Source organism: Pyxicephalus adspersus, chromosome 4 (assembly GCF_032062135.1).
Source record: "Pyxicephalus adspersus chromosome 4, UCB_Pads_2.0, whole genome shotgun sequence".
In the NCBI taxonomy this organism is placed as follows: domain Eukaryota; kingdom Metazoa; phylum Chordata; class Amphibia; order Anura; family Pyxicephalidae; genus Pyxicephalus; species Pyxicephalus adspersus.
The window spans coordinates 97,543,138-97,563,826 of record NC_092861.1 but is presented as its reverse complement, the minus strand read 5'-3'; the positions used below and the strand labels follow the sequence as shown (position 1 = coordinate 97,563,826).

Sequence of the window (20,689 nt, the reverse complement as noted above, 5' to 3'; positions counted from 1 at the left end):
ACCAAAATTAATTCCATATTTACAAAGTCTTGGCAAATACAGTTTCCAAATTCTGAAAAGTGAAGCTTTAATATTAGTGGCCAATCTTGAACACCTGCTCAAAGTGTGAAAATGAAAAGCACAGCTAACCATTACACCATGTTCAGTTTGTGGACAGTTTGTTCCTTGAGTAGGTAAATCCCACACATGAGACTAAGACACATGTAAGGCTTTTGTCGTTGAAAAGGATCTTTCACAATCTGAAAGATGCATACTGCGCCGTTCTGCTCCATGGAGGGGGGAGAACGAGCAAGCAGCGGTTGCCCGTCATTTGTGGATCTGCCAGGACGCAAACATGAACGACGATGTACACATGCCAGATTCTCGTCCAATACTAGCCATGAAGCGATAATCGAATGAGAAGCATCTGACATGTGTACGTAGCCTTATTCCTACATGCCCCCTGACTCCTCCCCATTTTGGTGACCAAACCATATTTAGTTGTTTTGTGAACATGGGATTTTTGCGTGAAGACCACCTGCCCATTCCAACTGGCAGAGCACAATATTCAGATTATATGGAGGTAAAAAACTAAATCTGTTAGTTTTGGTTACGGTTTTTTTTTTTTTTTTTTTTGCTTATTATAATTTTTGTTAATCATTATTTTATTTTGTTTTTTATTCTTCATAGAAGTTTGAGAGTAGAGTCATATATGTTTTGCATAATTTGAAAATGTTTAGCTCAATGTGAAATAAATCATGTTAAAGATGTTAAAATAATGCTAATTTAAATGTATTATCAACATTGCTTATACAGTAAAGCAGTTCAGGAAATATAAGTTTATAATTCTACTGAATTTGCTAATATTTTAACTCAATGGACCAGTTGAGTACGTTGTAAATATTCATGTATCTAAGAGCTATCGGAAAGAAGGCATGTACTGAAATCATAAATTATCAGGTAATGCTTTTGTTAATGTGCAGACAAAAAATCACAGACAAAGAAAATTTAAATCCATGTAAGAACATACTGTATAGGCATTTTAGAGCGTTATCTTTGCTAGACTTGAGTAGACATGGAGTATGTTCTTACTCAAGTGTAGCAAAGATAACTCTCTAAAATACTTATACAGTATGTTCTTACATGCAGTTTGAAAAGGTCATATAAAAACAAGGACTCGGTTTACTTCATGGTTCTATTTGAAGAAAAGAATTAGATAAGTTGTCTTCACTGAATTTCGGTATTGTAGCTGAATTATTTATCCAAGAATAAGTTAAGCTATTGCACCTTTAGGACTTAACTGATACAACTTTCCCGCAAGGTTATGAAATATTTTTGTTTGTTTTTTTTTAGTCTCTGCTCGGTGAATCAGAACCTGCTTCATTTTCCTGGACTTATGAAGAAATTAAAGAAGTTCATAAGCGTTGGTGGCAGCTTCGAGACAATGCTGTAGAGATCTTTTTAACAAATGGAAGGACCTTGTTGTTGGCTTTTGACAACACAAAAGTATGTTTATATATATATATAACTGTTACTGTTACCGATGAAACATTTTTATATATTTTTATATTTTTAAGTTGCACTTTTGAGTTGGTTATGATGGGTTGCTTGCTGTCTGCTGCATTTTTGTTGGCTACCAGTAGATTGCTTTGTGTTACAAACTTTATTACAAATTGCCAGTTACTGTCAAACATGATCCTGGGGAGTATCTTCCCTCTGAAAGGAGCCAGGAATATGGGAACCATTTCACTAACCTAAAAATGTAATTATCTGCAAATCAGTTCAAAGTAGTAGTACCTTGCAGGTCCACGGGTTTTTAGTTTTCATGCTTTTACATAATAAACAAAATAAAAGGGGACAAATCAAGACATTTTTATAACAAAACAAAAGAAAAAAGAACGATCTCATGTCATCCTATTTACAACTTAAACACATGTGTATAATAAGGATGTGGTCTGTAAACACATTTGCTGTTTGCATAATTTAAGGAATACAATACAGCACCTGACACTTGATCCTAACAGCCAGGATGAACAAATTGATAGCCAAACCCAACATAAACCAAACAAGACATAGAAAAGTGGGAACAAGGGAGGTGAGGGGATCGGCTTGGTGGGTACCGTACTTTAAAAAATCGCAAATGTCTGCAGGGCTGTGACCTACAGCAGTAGCCTGCAAAATCTGATGGTAGGTAATCTGTTATCCACCTTCAAATATTACCAGAACAAAGCTATGCGGCTGTAAAAATAAATTGGAACAATCAAAATTGGAAGTGGGTGCACTGCGCAGGCTTAACTTTTAACTCCCCTAGGGGTAACCTGGAGTAGTGTTGGTCGAATAGCTCACTATTCGATTCGACTGCTATTCGGTCGAATAATGCATAATTATTCGGGTGATCGACCATCGAATTCGAAATCTATTAAAGTCAATGGGGGAAAAATTCGGGTTGTATTTCGGGACTGTGTAGAGCTTTCTACAGCCTCTAAATACATTTAAAAAGACATGTCAAGACTCCCCCAGCTCTGCACAACACTGTACAAGTAAAAAAAAAAAAAAAAATAAGGAGGTCTTTTTTTCTGTTACTGGCAAGGCCATTTTATGGGGCGGTCAAGGGAACATGCCGAATTTTATACGGTCTCCGAGTAGAGGCAAAGAGAGACGGGGTTCCTCTGGTCCAAAAATTAGCCACCAGGTTTGTTACAAGCCATACACAGGCTTCAGAGTACAGGCAGAGGTCTCTGAGGGGGTCTTTCAGTCAAAAAATTAGCCAGCTAGAGAGCTCTGTTATAAGTTACAAGTGACAGGTGGCAGCAGCAGGAGGAGGAGGCGGTGGGCACTGAGACGGAGCGGGGACCGCATTGGTAACTGGCATCTAGAGCTGGGTGTAGTGCATCATCAATGCCACCTAGATGGCTGTAATGCCATTATGCAATTATGCGGTGGGCCCTGAGAAGGAGCAAGGACGGCATTAGAGGTTGAGGCCATCACCTAATGGAGACATGAATGGATGAACAAGATTCCAATCTGTCCCTACCTACTATGCCCAATACCCAGCTCTAGATGACAGACTAGACTCAAGTTCAACAGGGTCTTCTTTCCCCGCTGATTCCGCCAAGCCCGTTCCCTTTCATGTGGTTTTGCTACATAGTAGGTAGGGACAGATTGGAATCTCGTTCATCCATTCATGTCTCCAATAGCTAGAGCTTTGACACTCTATATAGGTGATGGCCTCAACCTCTAATGCCCTCCTTGCTCCGTCTCAGGGCCCACCGCCTCCTCCTCATGCTGTTACTGCTGCCCCCTCACCAGTACCCTGCTCTAGATGCCAGTTACCAATGCTGTCCACACTCCGTCTCAGAGCCCACCGCCTCCTCTTCCTGCTGTTCCTGCTGCACGCCCCAGGCTTAATCAATATGAGCCATCAGGATGCAGGTATACTTCCTATGAGCCAGCTGATTCGAGTGGGTGGCATCCTTAACCCTGGAGTGCAGCTTGAAGCGTAAGTGGAAGTACAAGTCAATCACATCCTATTGGTGCAAATCTGCCAGTGTGGTGCTATAGAAATTCCCTTCTATGATGTCCCAGCGCACATTAGGAACTGGGTACTCTAGCACTTCACCAGCTTTGAATCCAACAGACATGGACATGTTGCATATCACCAGACATTTGGGGCTCAGCACCTCAGTGAGCCGAATAAACAGGTGGTCCAGGTTGATTTTGTACATTTGCAGTGATTGCTCATGATACCTGATAACATCCTATATACACGAGTTGATTATGACAACGTTGGGCTGAGGTCCATGTTGGAAGTTGGCCAGCACGCTCTCTATGTATTCTGAAGAGACACGGGAACCGTACAAGGTGGTCAGTTCTGTAATGACGCACTTGACGGTAAATTATGCCATTGTGCATTTCACCCAGAGATCCCCAACGTGTCGTTTGCAAATGACATCTCACCCTTCTCTTTCAGTTGCTTCTCAGTCCGAAACTCATCATTCTACAGTATTTTCACAAGATCCTTGTTGACGGATCTTTGAATGGAGTCTCCCAGGACGGTCACATACTTGTTTTGGAGCTGAACTCTGCTAGCTGTAACTTTCTAAAATGCGACATGGACAGCCTTGTTAACTGGCATCCACAGCTGGGTACTGGGCAGGCGGCAGCATCATTTACAGCAGCAGGAGGAGGAGGAGGAGGAGGCGGTGGGCTCTGAAACGGAGCGTGGACAACATTAGTATCTGGCATCTAGAGTTTGGTACTTGGCAGGCGGCAGCATCATTTACAGCAGGAGGAGGAGGCGGTGGGCTCTGAGACGGAGTGTGGACGGCATTAGTATCTTGCATCTAGAGTTGGGTTCTGGGAAGGTGGCAGCAGTAACAGGCAGTAGGAGGCGGTGGGCCCTGTGACAGAGCGTGGACCGCATTGGAGGTTAAGGCCATCACCACTATGGACAGTGTAGAAGCTGTAGCTAATTGACACATTAATGGATTAATGAAAATCACACTTTCCATACCTACTATCTAGTGAAACCACATAAAAGGGAACGGACTTGGTGGAATCCGCGGGGAAATGCATACATTTTTTTATGCAATTTTTTATTTGTGGATATCTAGCAAGTGCTATCACAGTTAAATATCTGTATTTGTTTCACATAAATACATACATGTTTATGGGTTTTAGGATACATACCAAGTGTGCTATCATAATAAAATAACTGTATTTTTTTTTTTACAGAAATAGACATGTTTAGGTTTTTTGTGATAGATTGCAAGAGGGTATCCTAAATTATACCTCTTGTAATATATCACAAAAGCCAGAAAAATTTCTATATTTATCCATAAAAAATACAGATATTTCATTCTGATAGCACTTAGTATCTATAGAAAAACCCATAACATTTTCTTTATTTCTGTAGAAAATAAAATACAGATATTGAATTCTAATCACACGTGCTATCTATCTAAATAGCCATAAAAAAATCTGTATTTCTCTCAAAAAAATACTGATATTTATTATGAATCATAATTAAATATCTGTGTTTTTTGGAGAGAAGTACATACATTTTTATGGCTTTTTTGATAGATAGGAGGTTGTGGCCTGAATTAAATATCTGTATTTTTTTTTTATAGAAAAAGTTTTTTTTATAGGTAGTAAGTGGTAGAATGAAATATCTGTATTTTTTTTTTACAGAAATACATACATTTTTTCTGTTTATTTTGATAGATTGCAAGAGTTATCATAATTTATGCTAACTCTTGCAATCTATCAAAATAAACAGAAAAATGTTTGTATTTATGTAAAAAATGCAGATATTTCATTCTGATACCACTTCCAATCTATCAAAATAAACAGAAACATTTCTGTATTTCTTTAAAAAAAAAATACAGATATTTCATTCTGATACCACTTGCTAGCTATCAAAATAAACAGTAAAAATTCTGTAAAAAAAAATAGATATTTCATTCTGATACCACTTCCAATCTATCAAAATAAACAGAAAAATTTCTGTATTTCTGTAAAACAAAAATACAGATATTTAATTCTGATACCACTTGCTATCTATGAAAATAAACAGAACAAATTCTGTATTTCTGTAAAAAAAAATACAGTTTCATTCTGATACCGCTTGCTATCTATCAAAAAAGCCATAAAATTTTTTGTGTTTCTGTAAAACAAAAATACAGATATTTCATTATGATCTTACTTGCTTTCTATCAAAAACAGCCATAAAAACTTCTCTATTTCTTTAAAAAAATAGAGATATTTATTTTTGATACCACTTGCTATCTATCCAAAAGGACAGAAAAATGTATGTATTTCTCTACATACAAATACAAATCCTAAATACAAATATTTAATTATGAATCACACAGCTCCATTACAAGTAATATAGGCCTCAAAGTAGATAGAGTCAGAGGGCCCTGAGGGAGGTGCTCGGTAAAAAAAATTAGCCAGTTACACAGCTCCATTGCAAGTGTTTAGACCTCAGAGACAGAGTAGAAGTAGAGGGCCACTAGGGGGAGGAACAGAAGGAGATGCCGAAAGGCTGTGAACGTGCTCTTCCCATCAAGATGTCCGTGCAGCAGTTGACGACTAATCAGTACAATCTGCAGAGGGGGTGTTGAAGTCATTGCCGCACCAAGCCTTATTCATTTTAATAAAAGTGATTCGGTCGACATTTTCTGCATAGAGCCGAATCCGTTTGTCACTCACTACGCCCCCAGCTGCACTGAACGCTCTTTCAGATAACACACTTGCGGCTGGGCACGCAAGGATCTGAATGGCATGTTCTGCCAGCTCTGGCCACTGCTGAAGCTTGGATACCCAGTAGCCCAGTGGGTCCTGGCTTTGCAGGTTGCAGATGTCCCATGCAGAGCTCAGGTTTTCCTGCACCATGACTGAGTAGCGCTGCTGAGTGTCATTGGCAATTGCTGCACGACTGGCAGCTTGCTTCCGCTGAAAAAAAGCCTGCATAGTTTGGCTTAGACGACCTCTACTGCTGCTGCCACCCATGCCGCTTAAAGCAGTTGTTTGGCTCCCATGGCTGGTGGAACTGCCATAGGGATTGCTGCTGCTTCTGCTGCCGCCGCCAGCCGGAATGGCTGAGCACAAGTCCCTAACAAGCACTTTGGTAGTGCTGCATTTTAGCTCCCCTGTATTGGAGCAAGATCAGTTATTGTATCACAGGCTTGTAACGTGGATCCAGTAATGTAGCAATCCAATAATCGTCAGTCTTTGTTTTTATGTGTTGTATGCGTGGATCTTTGGTTATGCACTCCTGCATGAAGGCTGTCATGTGGCTCAAACTACCCACAGCTGAGAAAATTCTGGACCCACATTCCTGTGGGTCGAACAGCAGCACAGGGTCCTCCTCCTCCTCCGCTTGGTCTTGCCATCCACAGAACATGCGGCCTTGTGTTTGGGTGGATGGATGCCATGTACCCTCAATATCCTCCTCTGCCCCTTCCTCCCCTTCTCCCATGCCTGCAATGGCCACATCATCCTTTTCCACCTCCTCCTCTTCCTGGATTTGTGGTGCACTATGCCTAGTAGGCACGCATGTCCGAGATGATGATTGAAACGTCATCTCTTAATGCAGCGTCCGCTCTGTGTCGTGTCCGAGATCCACCATCATCTGTTCCAGCAGGCATATGATGGGGATGGTGTCACTGACACAGGCCTGATCTCTGCTGATCATCCTGGTGGCCTCTTCAAAGGTGACAATACAGTGCACAAGTCCTCAATTTGCAGCCACTCCGCAGGGCTTAAGAAAGGTAGTATAGATATACGTCTGAAACGAACAGACTCTGCCACGTAATCCACCACTTCTTTCTGTTGTTCAGCCAGCCGCTGCAGCATTTAAAAGGTGGAATTCCAACGTGTGGCCACATCACAAATTAACCAGTGCACTGGCATGTTGAGATTTTGCTGTAAATCCACCAATCTGGCACTGGCTGTGTACGACAGGCGGAAATGCGCTGACAACTTTCTGGCCTTCAGCAACAGTGGCTGGAGGCCTGGGTAATTCCTAAGGAAGCGCTGTACTATCAGGTTCATGACATGAGCCAGGCAAGGTACGTGTGTGAGTTTCCCACATCGCAGGGCTGCCAGCAGATTGGCCCCGTTGTCACACACGACCTTGCCTGGCTGAAGTCTGTTAGGAGTTAGCCATATGTCCTCCTGCTCCCACAAGGCACTTAGAATGGCTGCGCCAGTGTGGCTGAGGGAACCCAGGCTTCGCAACCTCAGGACTGCGTGGCAACATCTGAATTGTGCACCGAAATAGCAAACTGCAGGTTGTTGCTGTCGGTGAACAGATGCTGCCGAATGGGAGGTGCTGGGTCTCCATGGCAAAGTGTTCCTGGAGGAAGAGGTTGAGGCACAAGAGTCAAAGGAGGAGGTGGAAGTGGAGGTTGAGGAGGAAATTGCATGGCGATGTGCTCTGGGCGGAGGTAGTTATGCAGGCCTTGCTGCAGCTGCATCTTGCCCTGCTGCCACCAAAGTTACCCAGTGAGCTGTTTAGGAAATATATCTTTCCACTCCATTCTTGCTAGACCAACTGTCGGTTGTCAGGCGCACCTTGCCAGAAACTGCAGGGCCAGTGCTGCAGGGCCATGGACACATTGCTCTGCACGTGTTCATGCAAAGCAGGAACACATTTTTCTGCAAAATACTGTCGCTTAGGCATAACGTACTGTGGATTCGCGCAGAGGAATGCGTAACAGAACGCATTGGAGTCCACCAGCCGGTAAGGGAGGAGCTCTAACACAATCAGCTGTGCAATTGCCGCATTGATTAGCTTTGTTTTGGGGTCATTTGGGCCATATTTCCTCTTGCGCTCCAGCATCTGGGGGATGGAAGGTTGGATGCTGCTAATGCTAACCACAGAAACATTGGACGATGGGGTAGAAGTTGTAGGGGATGGCAATGATGCCTGGTCCTGACTGCTAGCAATGCGACAAACAGCAGCCGATCTGCTCACCGCTGGTGGAGCCTGAAAAATGTAATGCTCGGCTACATGCCCCACTCAAATTGCTGGCAGCAGCACGGGTAACTTTGGTGGCAGAAGGAGGAAAGGCAGTGGAGGAAGATCGAGCAGTTTGAGCTTGCTGCTTGGACGGAGGTGGTTGCACAGAGCTCTGTGCTTTGTCCAGGTGTTCCCGCCAGGTTACTGGGTGGTGGCTTTTTAAATGAGTGCTCATGCAACTTGTTCCAAGTTTGTTTGGGTTTTTGCCTCGTTGAGCATCTTGAAGGAATGGTTGTAGCTCCGCCTCTCCAACCCCTCGATGAGACTCCTCTACATACTGCTGTACTCGTGACTTTCCAGCCACTGATGAAGAACTAGGAGGAACAGGTGTATCATGGACTGTTTGGGACACCTGCAAGGCCTGTGTCCGGGACTGGGGTGAAGAGGGGGTACAATCACTTGACCCAGGCTGGGTCATGTACTCCATTACGTCTTGTTCATGGTGTGGCAATAATGGACGCCCACCACCAACAGCAGCGCTTCTTGTTCGTGGGTCTGCAGCTAAAAACAAACTCATACTGCTTTGCTTTTTTTTTGTGGCTTGACACCCTGCAAAATACTTTGTAGCTAATATGCTATATGTATATTTGTACAGTAAGTGGATTTTTTTATTGGGGGGGAGGGTTGACACAAAAAGTGCAAGTGCGCTGTGTTGTATGCAGCACTTTGCTTCAGTGGTGACGCTTGTTATATGCAGCACAGTATACAAACTATATACTGCAGTATATACTGCATCTGTGTCTGTGTCTCAGTACAAGTGTGATACTGTGCACGCAGTCAGTGAGGGGACCCTGCCTCTGGCTGCGTGTATGTAACACACTGACTGACTATCTAGCTTTCTAACTATCTAACAATCTATTTTTCAGCTTCAATCTACGGGGTTTTCCGGTGACATCGGTACATGCGTCGGTGCGGCCTGGACTTAGTCCCGGGAAACTTAAATAATTTTGTATTGGATTCAATACAAAATAGATGAATTGAGTCCAATACAAATAAATATATATTTAATATATATGTAATTATAATATATATTATATATGCTACTGTACACTTTTATTACATTTTAATATTCTTAATTTTTTTATTTTTACACATTTTTGTGTTTTTTTATTTAAAGTTTATTATTAAAGTTTATTAATAAATATCGGTGAGTTATGCCTAAGAATTATAGCCTACAATGTAAAATAAATTTCCATGCAAAAAAATTCCAAATTTGCACAGAATTAGAACGCTAGGGGGGTTAAATAGGCTACTTTAGGGTCTTTAGGATTTGATTTACCCAGAACTGTATAGAATAGCTGCTGAAAACCTCCAATCCAATATCTGTGTATCTCGGAGCAATGCCACCAGAGATGGAATAGGGTTCCTTTAGAGCAGAGATAGGCAAACTCAGGTCTTTAGGCTGGATACGGCCTATCCAGTATTCCAGTCCGGCCTAATGCCCCTCTAGTTATTTATTGTTGGATCTGGCCTATTTGAATTGTCGCGTTATCGCGAGTTCCCGCAATATCATTGATATCATCGAGTTTCGGCACAGTTACCCCAAATACTATGCCTAAAGAGCAGAAGCAATGCTCAGCTACCAGTCTCCTGAAGGTTGACCTCTTGTCTTTAACCCCGAATGGACTGAAAAATTATTCTTCGTCCAACGCAGCAACAAAGTCCTGTGTTTGGTGTGCAACGACACCAACAGCACTTCAAGCGGTCGAATCTCAAGGGGCATTTCAATGCCAAGCACGCGCACACATACAGAGACTACATCACGGATGAGTGGAAGACTGAGCCTGCTTGCTTGCAGTGACGGTTGGATCAACAGACGTCTCTCCAAGAAGCAGGCCTCCAAAGCTTCTGAGGCGTCTGAGCGTCACACTCATGCCTTCTATTAAGTGTCCTTGTTGATCGTGAGGAAAATTCATCCCTTCACTGATGCAGACTTTGTAATGGATTGTGTACTTTCTGCTGTTGACGTCATTTTTCCTGAGCAACACAACGCTTTTAAGGCAGTCCCGTTGTCTGCCCGCACTGTAACTCAACGCTTGGAGGACTTTTCTCCATCACCTTGAACGAGAGCTATGATATCAAAGACACTGCGCAGCTGGCCATCTTTGTGCGTGGCATCATGCAATACTTGAGCGTAGTCAAGGAGTTTCTCAGCCTCATCCTGATGAATGGAATGACAACAGGCCACGATGTCCTCAATGCCCTCCTACCTGCTTTGAGTGGTTTCGACCTGTCGAAGCTAATCTCGGTGACTGACAGTGCACCGGCCGCGGTTGGATCTACCAAGGGACTTTCGCAGCTGCTCATCGACCGCTGCTGCTTTTTGGGCTGTGCACAGGAGATAGGCAGGGTGCACTGCATCGTTCACCAGGAGTCATTGTGTGCCAAAGCAGTTGGCATGAAGGACATTATGTCTGTGGTGGTGAAGTTAGTGAACGCAGTGCTTGCTCGTCTTCTCAACCACCGCATCTTCAAGCACATGTGCCGAGCTGCAGAGGCTGATTACGACGATCTGCTTTATCACACTGAGAAATGCTGGCTCAGTTATGGCAACGTCTTGAAGCGTGTTTTTGCCCTCTGCCACAAGATTATTTCCTTTGTCAGTGAAAGGGGCCTCAAGGGCTTTCAAAAGTTCTCTGACGAGGTTTGGTTCTGTCGGCTCGGCTTCCTAACTGATATCAGCTCTCACCTTAACGAACTTAGCCTGAAGCCTCAAGGACGTGACGTGCGGGCATTCAAAGCAAAGCTGATTCTAGCAGAGAAACAGCTGTATAAGGGCGACTATGTCCATTTCCCACACCTCACCCAGTGTGATGCAGCCCTTGTTGACACCGAAGAATGCATCAGTATGCTGTCAACCCTGTGGAATTATATTTCTTTGCGCTTCACTGATGTGCATTCTCGTTTGCAGGAGTTCAAGATCGTCAGCACTCCTTTTGACTTTCCCTATGACAACGCCCCCTCTGATGTGCAATTGGAGTTGATTGAGCTGCAGGCTTCCGACGTTCTCTTGTCCAAGTTTACTTGTTGCACTTCTCTCATTGACTTCCACCGTCAGCTGCCACATGCTCAGTTTCCAATGTTGTTAGCCCCTGACAAGTGTGTGATCGCAATGTTTGGCAGCACTTATTCGTGCAAGCAGCTGTTTTCCCAGAAGATGTTTTGTAAGAACAAGCTGCACTCTCAGCTCACTGACAGTCACCTTAATGACATTCTGTTGCTGAACTCCATTAGAACCTGATATTGTATCTGTCTCCAAGAACATGCAACATCATGTTTCCCATTGATCATACTGTATTTTTAAATAAAAAACCTTTCTTTGGACATCTTGTTAACTTCTGGCGTAGTGTGCCTTCTTGACCTCCTGAAATGGCCTAGTAGTCCAAAAAGTTTGCCGACCCCTGCTTTAGAGGAACAGCCTCGTGGGGGTACTCAGAAATCTAAGGTCTTTCTTCCAATTGGTTTACAAATGCATTTGAGGCTTGTTTAGCTAGTGAGGAGTTGTAAATAACACTGCACAACAATGATTTTGCTACCAGGAATAACATGTGATTTACATGATATCGGGTGTGCTCAGAATTTGCCTATCATGTACAGATTTTAAGTTATAGTCGTGCTATAGCTGTTCAAATGGTCGGTAATGGGGTAATATATTTTTACTTGGCAACATTATAACAGTTGCAGCTACCACTATGTCTGTTGCCGCCTCAGCTGAATCACGTCCCCTGGTGGCTTGCATGTTCCAGCAGCGGGCAGACATCAGAGATAGGTCTATAAGGTGAGATAGATCAAGGGCTTGTCTCTAGTGCAAAACCATCTTATTGGATAGTACAGCTAGGCAAAAGTCCAATAGTGAGTCTGTTTTGAGCTAAAGATGAGTGGTCGCAGCTCTGTTAATAAACCGGACAATTTTTGCTACATTTGTGTCAAATATACCCCGTGTGATCAACCTAACCTTACCAAGAGGGTGAGATTTGCTTACAAGTATTACTTTGGTTGTGAAATTGGAGATCAGGATAAAAGATGGGCACCTCATATCTGCTGTCAGGTGTGTTACGTTGGCCTAACACAATGGTTGAATGGAAAAAGTAATAAAATGCCTTTGGCTGTGCCTATGGTTTGGCGTAAGCCAAAAGACCATCACTCGGACTGCTACTTCTGTATGAGTAAAAGTGCTGGGTTTTCAATGAAGACAAAGTCAAAAATCGTCTATCCTGATTGTGAATCTGCTCAGAAGCCATGCTGAACTTGTGAACAACATGCTAACAGTATACTATTAATTTGTCTGCCGAATGTCACTTAAAATTCATTTCTTATATTCCCATCCGGACTTCTTCCCACAAAATTTGGGTGATGTGGCTGATGAACAAAACGAGAGGTTTCACCAGAACATTTCCGTTATGGAAACAAGATATCAAGGACAGTGCAACCCCCACATGATGGGCGACTACTGCTAGTTTCTGCAATGGGAGATCCACAAACGCAAAAGCAAACGCCTGAAACACTTATAAAGTATACATGTGTGTTGAACAAGAACTCAGGTGCATTATGTGTAGTTGTATATGTTGTTGCAACATAAAACTACGTTGTATTACTATGTCATGCAACTATGAGGCAAAAGTTAGTTATGTATAGAGATTACATAGTAACTGCCGAACAAGAAAATGTAGCTAATTGAGTCCATATGCATAATTAACTTAAGATCCTGACGTCCTAGGCAGAATCAGACTTCTGATTTAGATTCAGCGCACTTGATTTAGTATAGGACACATGTATTAGAAAAAGTAGCAGTCAATATTTATTTTTTGTGAAGCAGTGTAATCATGATATTTCCTTTGTGGTTAGGAAGAAGTCTACAGACACTCTCAAACGTTGAGGCGGAGCGGGTTGGTACCCTTTTTGCAAACTTTGCAACAAGTGATTACCAAGTAACAAAAGATCTCAACTGAAGAATTTAATGTGTATTTACAAGGATGTGAACGTTTTTGGGTCCCTGCAGTAACAGCATGTCATAAATCCTATCAATATTATGTGAACGCAACCATTTATCTGTCATATAATTTGAGCCAGAGGGAAAGCTGGATTAGGTGCGAGAGGCCAATGGGTATTCAATATTAGACCCCTCTGGTATTTTATATCTGTCCCATAACTGCAGTGTATGTTTCATCACAGGATTTGTGTTACACCAACAGGCTGAGAGGGGAACTGAAAGTAGGTTATCTATTGGAAGGGGGGATCTCAGTTGCCTTGTTGGAGACCCACAATGGAATATCCACTGTAGAGTGTTATACTTATGAGTGTGCAATCTGGGCTGCCACATAATTTGAAATATGAGGAACTGAAAGTCTCTCTGCATGTTCAAGCTGAAATAAAATTTGCTTGGGTATCCATGGTCATCCCTTGCCCCAGATAAATTTAAAAATCATCCTCTGCAGGATACGTAAACTTCAACCACCAATACCATTCCTGCTTTATATTATATAAAGATAATTATATAAAGAACCAACAAAAAAAAATGAAACAAAAAAAAGGTGGGAGGGGTTACTGTAAAGGCATTAAATCAAACGTTGTTTAACCTCCCCTAGTGGTAATCCCAAGTGTGATTTGGGGTGGCTTTTACATTCAAAAAGCAGTAATCCCTAGTCACACTCGGGGTAACTTTAGAAGCCCCCCTTACCTTTGCCCCGCGCTCCAGTGGCCATCTAATGGTCCTACTGTGATGCCAGGGCCCCGGTCCATTGGGGGGTGTGGCCGGGCGGGAAATTTAAAAGCAGATTGCTGAGTAATCTGCTTTTATATACCACCCGGGTCCCGGCCACGCCACTGCTCGCATCAGCAGTGAGATGTGAAGCACAATGCAGAAGTCCTGCATTGTGCTTTGCATCTCTCTGGAGATACAGAGCAGCAGCAGTGTCTGTGTGAGGCGGGCGGGACATCCCAACTTGCATCACCTGGGAGGATGAGTCATCTTCCGGGTGATGTGAGTGGTGATGTATTGGGGGATGTGTCTGGGAGGGAAATTTAAAAGCAGATTACAATGTAATCTGCTTTTAAATGGTTTTTACAGTACAAAAACACCACACAACATGAAAAAAATAAGTACATTTTTAATTTTATATTTTATTTTAGGATTACATTGTTGTCTTTCATTTTTTTTTTTTAATTATTATTTATAATTATGTATTATTTCATAATTTTTAATTATAATAAATAAATATAATTATCATACCCAGGAGTTAATCCTAGGAATTACAGGCCCACAATAAACAAAAATTTCTATGCAAAAAAAATAGGATCACTTTTTGCATCAAAAAACTGACAGGGTAGGGGGCTTAAAGACACATCGAGAGCGAAGATGTTAATAACAGAAATATTTTCATAATAAGCCATATGGCATGATTGGTTCAAACATCCTCAACAGAATCACTACTAGCATACCTTATTTACCAATATTACATACTAGAGGTATACTGTAACCAATAAAAACATGTTTTTTTTATACTTTGCACCACCATCTCTAGTAGCCATAAGATCTTCCATTATCATACTCTCGTTTACACAAGTAAACCACTGAGAAATAGTCAGCGGGGAAGTTTGGTTCCAAAGTGTTGGTATACAACCTTTAGCAGCATTCAAAAGATGCTTTAACAAAGAATTATGGTACTTTTTCTTTAAAAAAGAAGAAACATGCAGTAAAACAAGTTCTGGTTTATCTTGAATATATATATCTGTTCGTTCTCTAATTATATCTGCTACCCATGACCAAAAAGGGGATAACAGTGGGCATTCCCAAAAAATATGGAATAAACTACTTAAAGCATTTTTGCATCCCCAGCATCTATTATCTACCTGAGGATAGATTTTGGCTAATAGAGTTGGAACTCTGTACCACCTGGTCAATCATTTATATTTTAATTCCAGGAGTTACTAATTGAAACTTTATGCCCAAAATAAAATAGACATTCTAGTTGTTCCTAAGAAAAAGTCATATGCAAATCTCCCATTTTTGATATATGGTAGAGGAGATGAAACTATCCCCTCTAATAACATACTATATGCGGAGTAGAAGGCACCTCGAATGGGCCCCTCACCATTACATATCAATTCCAGTTTTGTAAGAGATCAAGCAGATTGGTAGGGAAGAAGGAGGGTGCCAGGAAAACCCCTCAGTTGTAACTGTAACGGATTATTAAATCCCGTAAAAAAACTTTGGGTGCCCAAGTAAAGGGGTCAATGAAGAAGGGTAGACCTGTAATCCTTTGAGTGAAAATATTTCCTTATTACACAAAATGTTGGATCAATAAGGGGGTGTTTAGGTCTACCAACGAGTAACTCAGGAGGTAACCAAGGTGCTCCTGCTAACAAAATTGCTTCTTCAATCATGACCCAGGGTGTTTCTACACCAATCTATTAACCTTGCAATGTAGACCACTTCCTGATATTATAGCCGATCAGGAAATGCTATCCCACCTTGTAACTTAGGTAAGCACAAAATTTCTTTAAGTAAACGCGGAGAATCACCTCCCCAGACAAAACTCCCCTCCCCTTACACAGAAACTGATGAGGTAGATGCACAGGTAATGTTCGTAATAAATACAGCAAATGAGGCATCACATTCATTTTAAGCATGTTACACCTACCAAACCATGAAAAAGTGTGTTGCCTCCAGTGCTGCAAGTCCTTTTAAGAGAATTTAACAATGGTAAGAAATTCAAGTTCACTATATGGGACAAATCGGCTGGAATTTGAGTCCATATGCGTCAAGCTCAGATAATAAAGTAGGTAAAGTTGTCCTTGGCAATGTAACATAGAACAGCAGATAATCAGCATTTGCTGCTAACTTATGTTCCTCTCTCTTTACTTTCACCCCTTGGATATTAACATTATTTCTTATATGGCGAAGAAAAAGTTTCCATTATTAAAATGAAAAGAAGTGGCGACAATGGACATCCTTGACACGTACCGTTGCTAATCAGAGGGGGTAGAATACAAGGCAAGTATCCATCGGGTCATTGGGGAAGGACATTCAATATGGACCAGTATTTGTTAAAGAAAGTCCCAGTCTACTTTGTCAAAAGTTTTCTCAGTATCTGCTGACAAAAAGCATTGTAGGTACCTCACGCTCACAAGTGAATTCAAACAGATTCAAAGTTCTGATGGTATTATCACATGCTTCACGTCCAGGTAGGAATCCCCTCTGATCCAGATGGATAATAGTTTGAAGTAGAGGCGTAAGTCAGGCTGCCAGTATGCTACTAAACAACATAGGATCACAGTTAAGAAGGGAAATTGGCGGGTAACTACCACATAGATTTAGATTTTTCCCAGGTTTGAGAATGACCGCTATATGGGCTGCAGCGGTATCCCTAGGCAATTGCATCCCTTGTGCCGGGGCGTTAAACACCTCCAAAAAATGTTGTGATAGAATGGGTAAAAAACAGTTAGTACTTTAGTGGTAGGCCATCTGGCCCAGGTGCTTTAACAGAGGCTGCGTTAGAGATCACTTTAGCTAATTCCTCAGTCATGATTGGTAGTCCCAAAGATTCAACATCATCTTCTGAAAAGGAAGGTCAACCAGACTTTCGTAAATATGTACAAATCAAGTCCTTACTAATTGAGGCTGATTCCATGTCCTGGTCCCTATGCAAATTGTACAATTTTTTGTAGAAAGACCTAAAGGTCTCAGGTATATTTGGGGTGGTATAATTTCGCTGTCCTGACTCAGAGGTAATACTCGGAATAAATGCTCTAGCTCTCTTCTCTCAACGCTCTAGCCAGTGCTCTACCACATTTGTTTGAATGCTCATAGTAAAATCCCTTACACTTAATAATCAAATGCTTCATTTAAAAACAATAAAAATCCTTGATTCTCTCTCTAAACGATATGATCTGCTGTTCCGTGTCTGGGGTTTGTTGACGCTTATTCAGAACCTCCAAATCATGTAATTTCGTAAACAGTTGGTTCAGTCTAGCCTCCCTTTCTTTCTTAACTCTATCTCCTTGTTGTATAAAAAGACCTCTGACATAGCACTTATGTGCCTCCCAAATTGATAAAGGATTAGGCACTGATTGATTATTAAAAAAAAGAATTCAGGGCAGACGCAAAATATTATTGCGTACCTCATCAGACTCCAAAAGTAACTTGTTCAATTTCCATGAATATGTTTTAGGGACAGTAGGTGTCATCTGAAATACTAAAGATATAGGGGCTTGGTCAGACACCGAAACTTCTATTGTAGCCAAAATAACCGATGGAATCATATGATGGTGGACCAAAATCTTCAATCCGTGAATATGATTTATGCATTGCAGAGTAGTAAGTATTATCTGATGGATTCAAAATCTGCCATTTGTCTCCAAAATGGTGTAAATGGAATAATTGTTTAAGCCTACGAAGGGCATCAAGAGACATCACTGATGAGCCTCTAGATACATCCAGTGCAGGAGGGAGGGCTTTATTAAAATTTCCTCCTAGAACAAGTGTACCCTCCACAAAATCTTCCATTAGATCCAATATTGTTTCAAGAAAACCAATCTGGTTACTGTTTGGGGCATATATATTCACAAAGGTATATCTATGAGTACCAATTAATCCTTTTACAAATAGATTTCTACCTTCAGAATCAGAACTATGCACTAAAAAGGTCCACTGCAGTGATTTATGTATAAGTATGCTGACCCACTTTGTCTTGGAGTCTAGTGAGGCACTGTGTTAGGTCATATTAAAATGGCGATCTGTTAGCCTCTGAATCTGGTCATATCGGAAATGCGTCTCCTGAAGAAACACTATCCGACATTTAGGTCTATGTAGCTCTTGGAGAATAATCGCTCTTATTGGGGGAATTCAATCCCTTTACATTAAGGGAGGTAACCTTCAATGCCATAGAAAAGAGAAAGAAAAAAAAAACTCCCTCAAAAGCAAGTGAATAAAACAAAATATTCTTTGCAAGAAAAGTTTTTTCCAGACCAACCCCCCGCTAAAAAAGGGGAATGGGGTTCTCCCTAATTGGGGAAGAAGTACCCAACAGCGGGGAGCCCAAGCCCGACGGAATATGTTGACGCAAAACTATTTTCCAAACTGTTAGCAAACAGGCTTTCCCCATACATGCCACTAATAATTCACATGGATCAAACCGGGTTCATACTCCGGAGGGAAGCAAGGGACAACACCATTAAAACCATCTTACTGACAACATTCCCAGGCCACAGGTACACCAATGTGTATCTTATCGGTCAATGCCAAAAAAGCCTTTGACAGAGTCAATTGGCAGTGTACTCGACACTACGCCAGGTGGGCATAGGCCCCAGCATGATCTCCAGAATTTCAGCACTGGACAGCTACATTGGTAATTTTAAGGTACTCTCTGCAGAGACTCCTAAGAGCCTCACTACAGAAAACAGTCAGGTCCATAAATATTTGGACAGAGACAACTTTTTTCTAATTTTGGTTCGGTACTTTGCCGATGAACTGCAGACTTTCAGCTTAAATTCAGTGGGTTGAACAAAAACATTGCTTAAAAATGTGAGAAATTAAGCCTTTAACACAATCACTTCATTGCAGGGGCTCAAAAGTAATTGGACAAATTAAAAAGCTGAAAATCAAATGTTAATTTCTAATACTTGGTTGAAAACCCTTTGCTATCAATAACAGCCTGTAGTCTTGAACTCATGGACATCACCAGATGCTAGGTTTTCCTCCTTTATAATGCTCTGCCAGGCCTTTACTGCAGCGGCTTTCAGTTGCTGTTTGTAGGCCCTTCTGTCCGAAATTTAGTCTTCAAGTGAAATGCATGCTCAATTGGGTTCAGATCAGGTGACTGACTTGGCTATTCAAGAATATTCCACTTCTTTGCTTTATTAAACTTCTGGGTTGCTTTGGCTGTATGTTTTGGTCATTGTCCATCTGTATTATGAAACACCTCCCAATCAATTGCATTTAGCTGGATCTGAGCAGACAGTATGTCTCTGAACAATTCATTCCGCTGCTTCTGTCCTGTGTCACATCATTGATAAACACTAGTGTCCCAGTGCCACTGGCAGCCATGCACGCCCAAGCCATCACACTGCCTCCCGCATGTTTTACAGATGATGTGGTATGCTTTGGATCATGAGCTGTTCCACGTCTTCTCCATACTTTTTTTTTGGCATCATTCTGGTAAAGGTTGATCTTGCTTTCATCTGTTCAAAGAATGTTTTTCCAGACCTGTGCTGGCTTTTTTAGATGTTTTTGAGCAAAGCCCAATCTAGGCTTTCTATTCTTGAGGCTTATGAGTGGCTTGCACCTTGCAGTGCACCCTCTGTATTTACTTTCATGCAGTCTTCACTTTATGGTAGACTTGGATATCGATACGCCTACTTCCTGGAGAGTGTTGTTCACTTGGCTGTTGTGAAGCGGTTTCTCTTCACCATGGAAATGATTCTGCCATCATCCACCACTGTTGTCCAGGTCTTTTGGCGTTGCCGAGTTCACCGGTGCTTTGTTTCTTTCTCATGATGTACCAAACTGTAGATTTTGCCACTCCTAATATTGTAGCAATTTCTCTGATTATTTTTCCTGTTTTTTGTAGCTTAAGGATGGCTTGTTTCACCTGCATGGAGAGCTCCTATGAACGAATGTTGTCTGTTCACAGCAAAATCTTTCACATACAAGAAAGTCCAGGCCTGGTATTATCTGCTTAATTAATAATGACATAATGAAGGAATCTCCCCACACCAGCCCATGAAATAGTCTTTGAGTCAGTTGTCCAATTTACTTTTCAGACCCTGAAATTAAGTGATTGTGTAAGAAAAAAAAGGCTTTAGTTCCTAACATTTTTAGGCAATCTTTTTGTTCAACCCACTAAATTAAAGCTGAAAGTCTGCAGTTCAACTGCATCTGAGTTGTTACATTTAAAATAAATTAGTTTCATTTAATTGTGGTAACGTACAGAACCAAAATTAGAAAAAAGTTGTCTCTGTCCAAATATTTATGGACCTAACTATCTATCTAAGTGCATTATACTCGGAGAATCTTCCACTACATTATTCAGCATTCCATACTGCACTCCCGTTTAGTAGTGTCATCATGCTTTGCCAGTATTTTTTTTTCTTATTACCGTGTTTCCCCGAAAATAAGACACTGTCTTATATTTTTTTGGGCTTCCAAAAACACACTAGGTCTTATTTTCAGGGTAGGTCTTATAT

General features: G+C 41.5%; 1 protein-coding gene across 3 annotated transcripts in view; it reads left to right on the top strand.

Annotated features, from left to right (window-relative positions):
• Positions 1 to 20,689, top strand: part of LYST (lysosomal trafficking regulator) — a 204,136-nt gene that overhangs the window by 153,899 nt on the left and 29,548 nt on the right. For all 3 annotated transcript variants that reach the window (XM_072409083.1, XM_072409085.1, XM_072409084.1), the window contains one exon: positions 1,333 to 1,485. In XM_072409083.1, the coding sequence (XP_072265184.1) occupies positions 1,333 to 1,485 (153 nt within the window). The remainder of the gene's footprint in view (positions 1 to 1,332; positions 1,486 to 20,689) is intronic.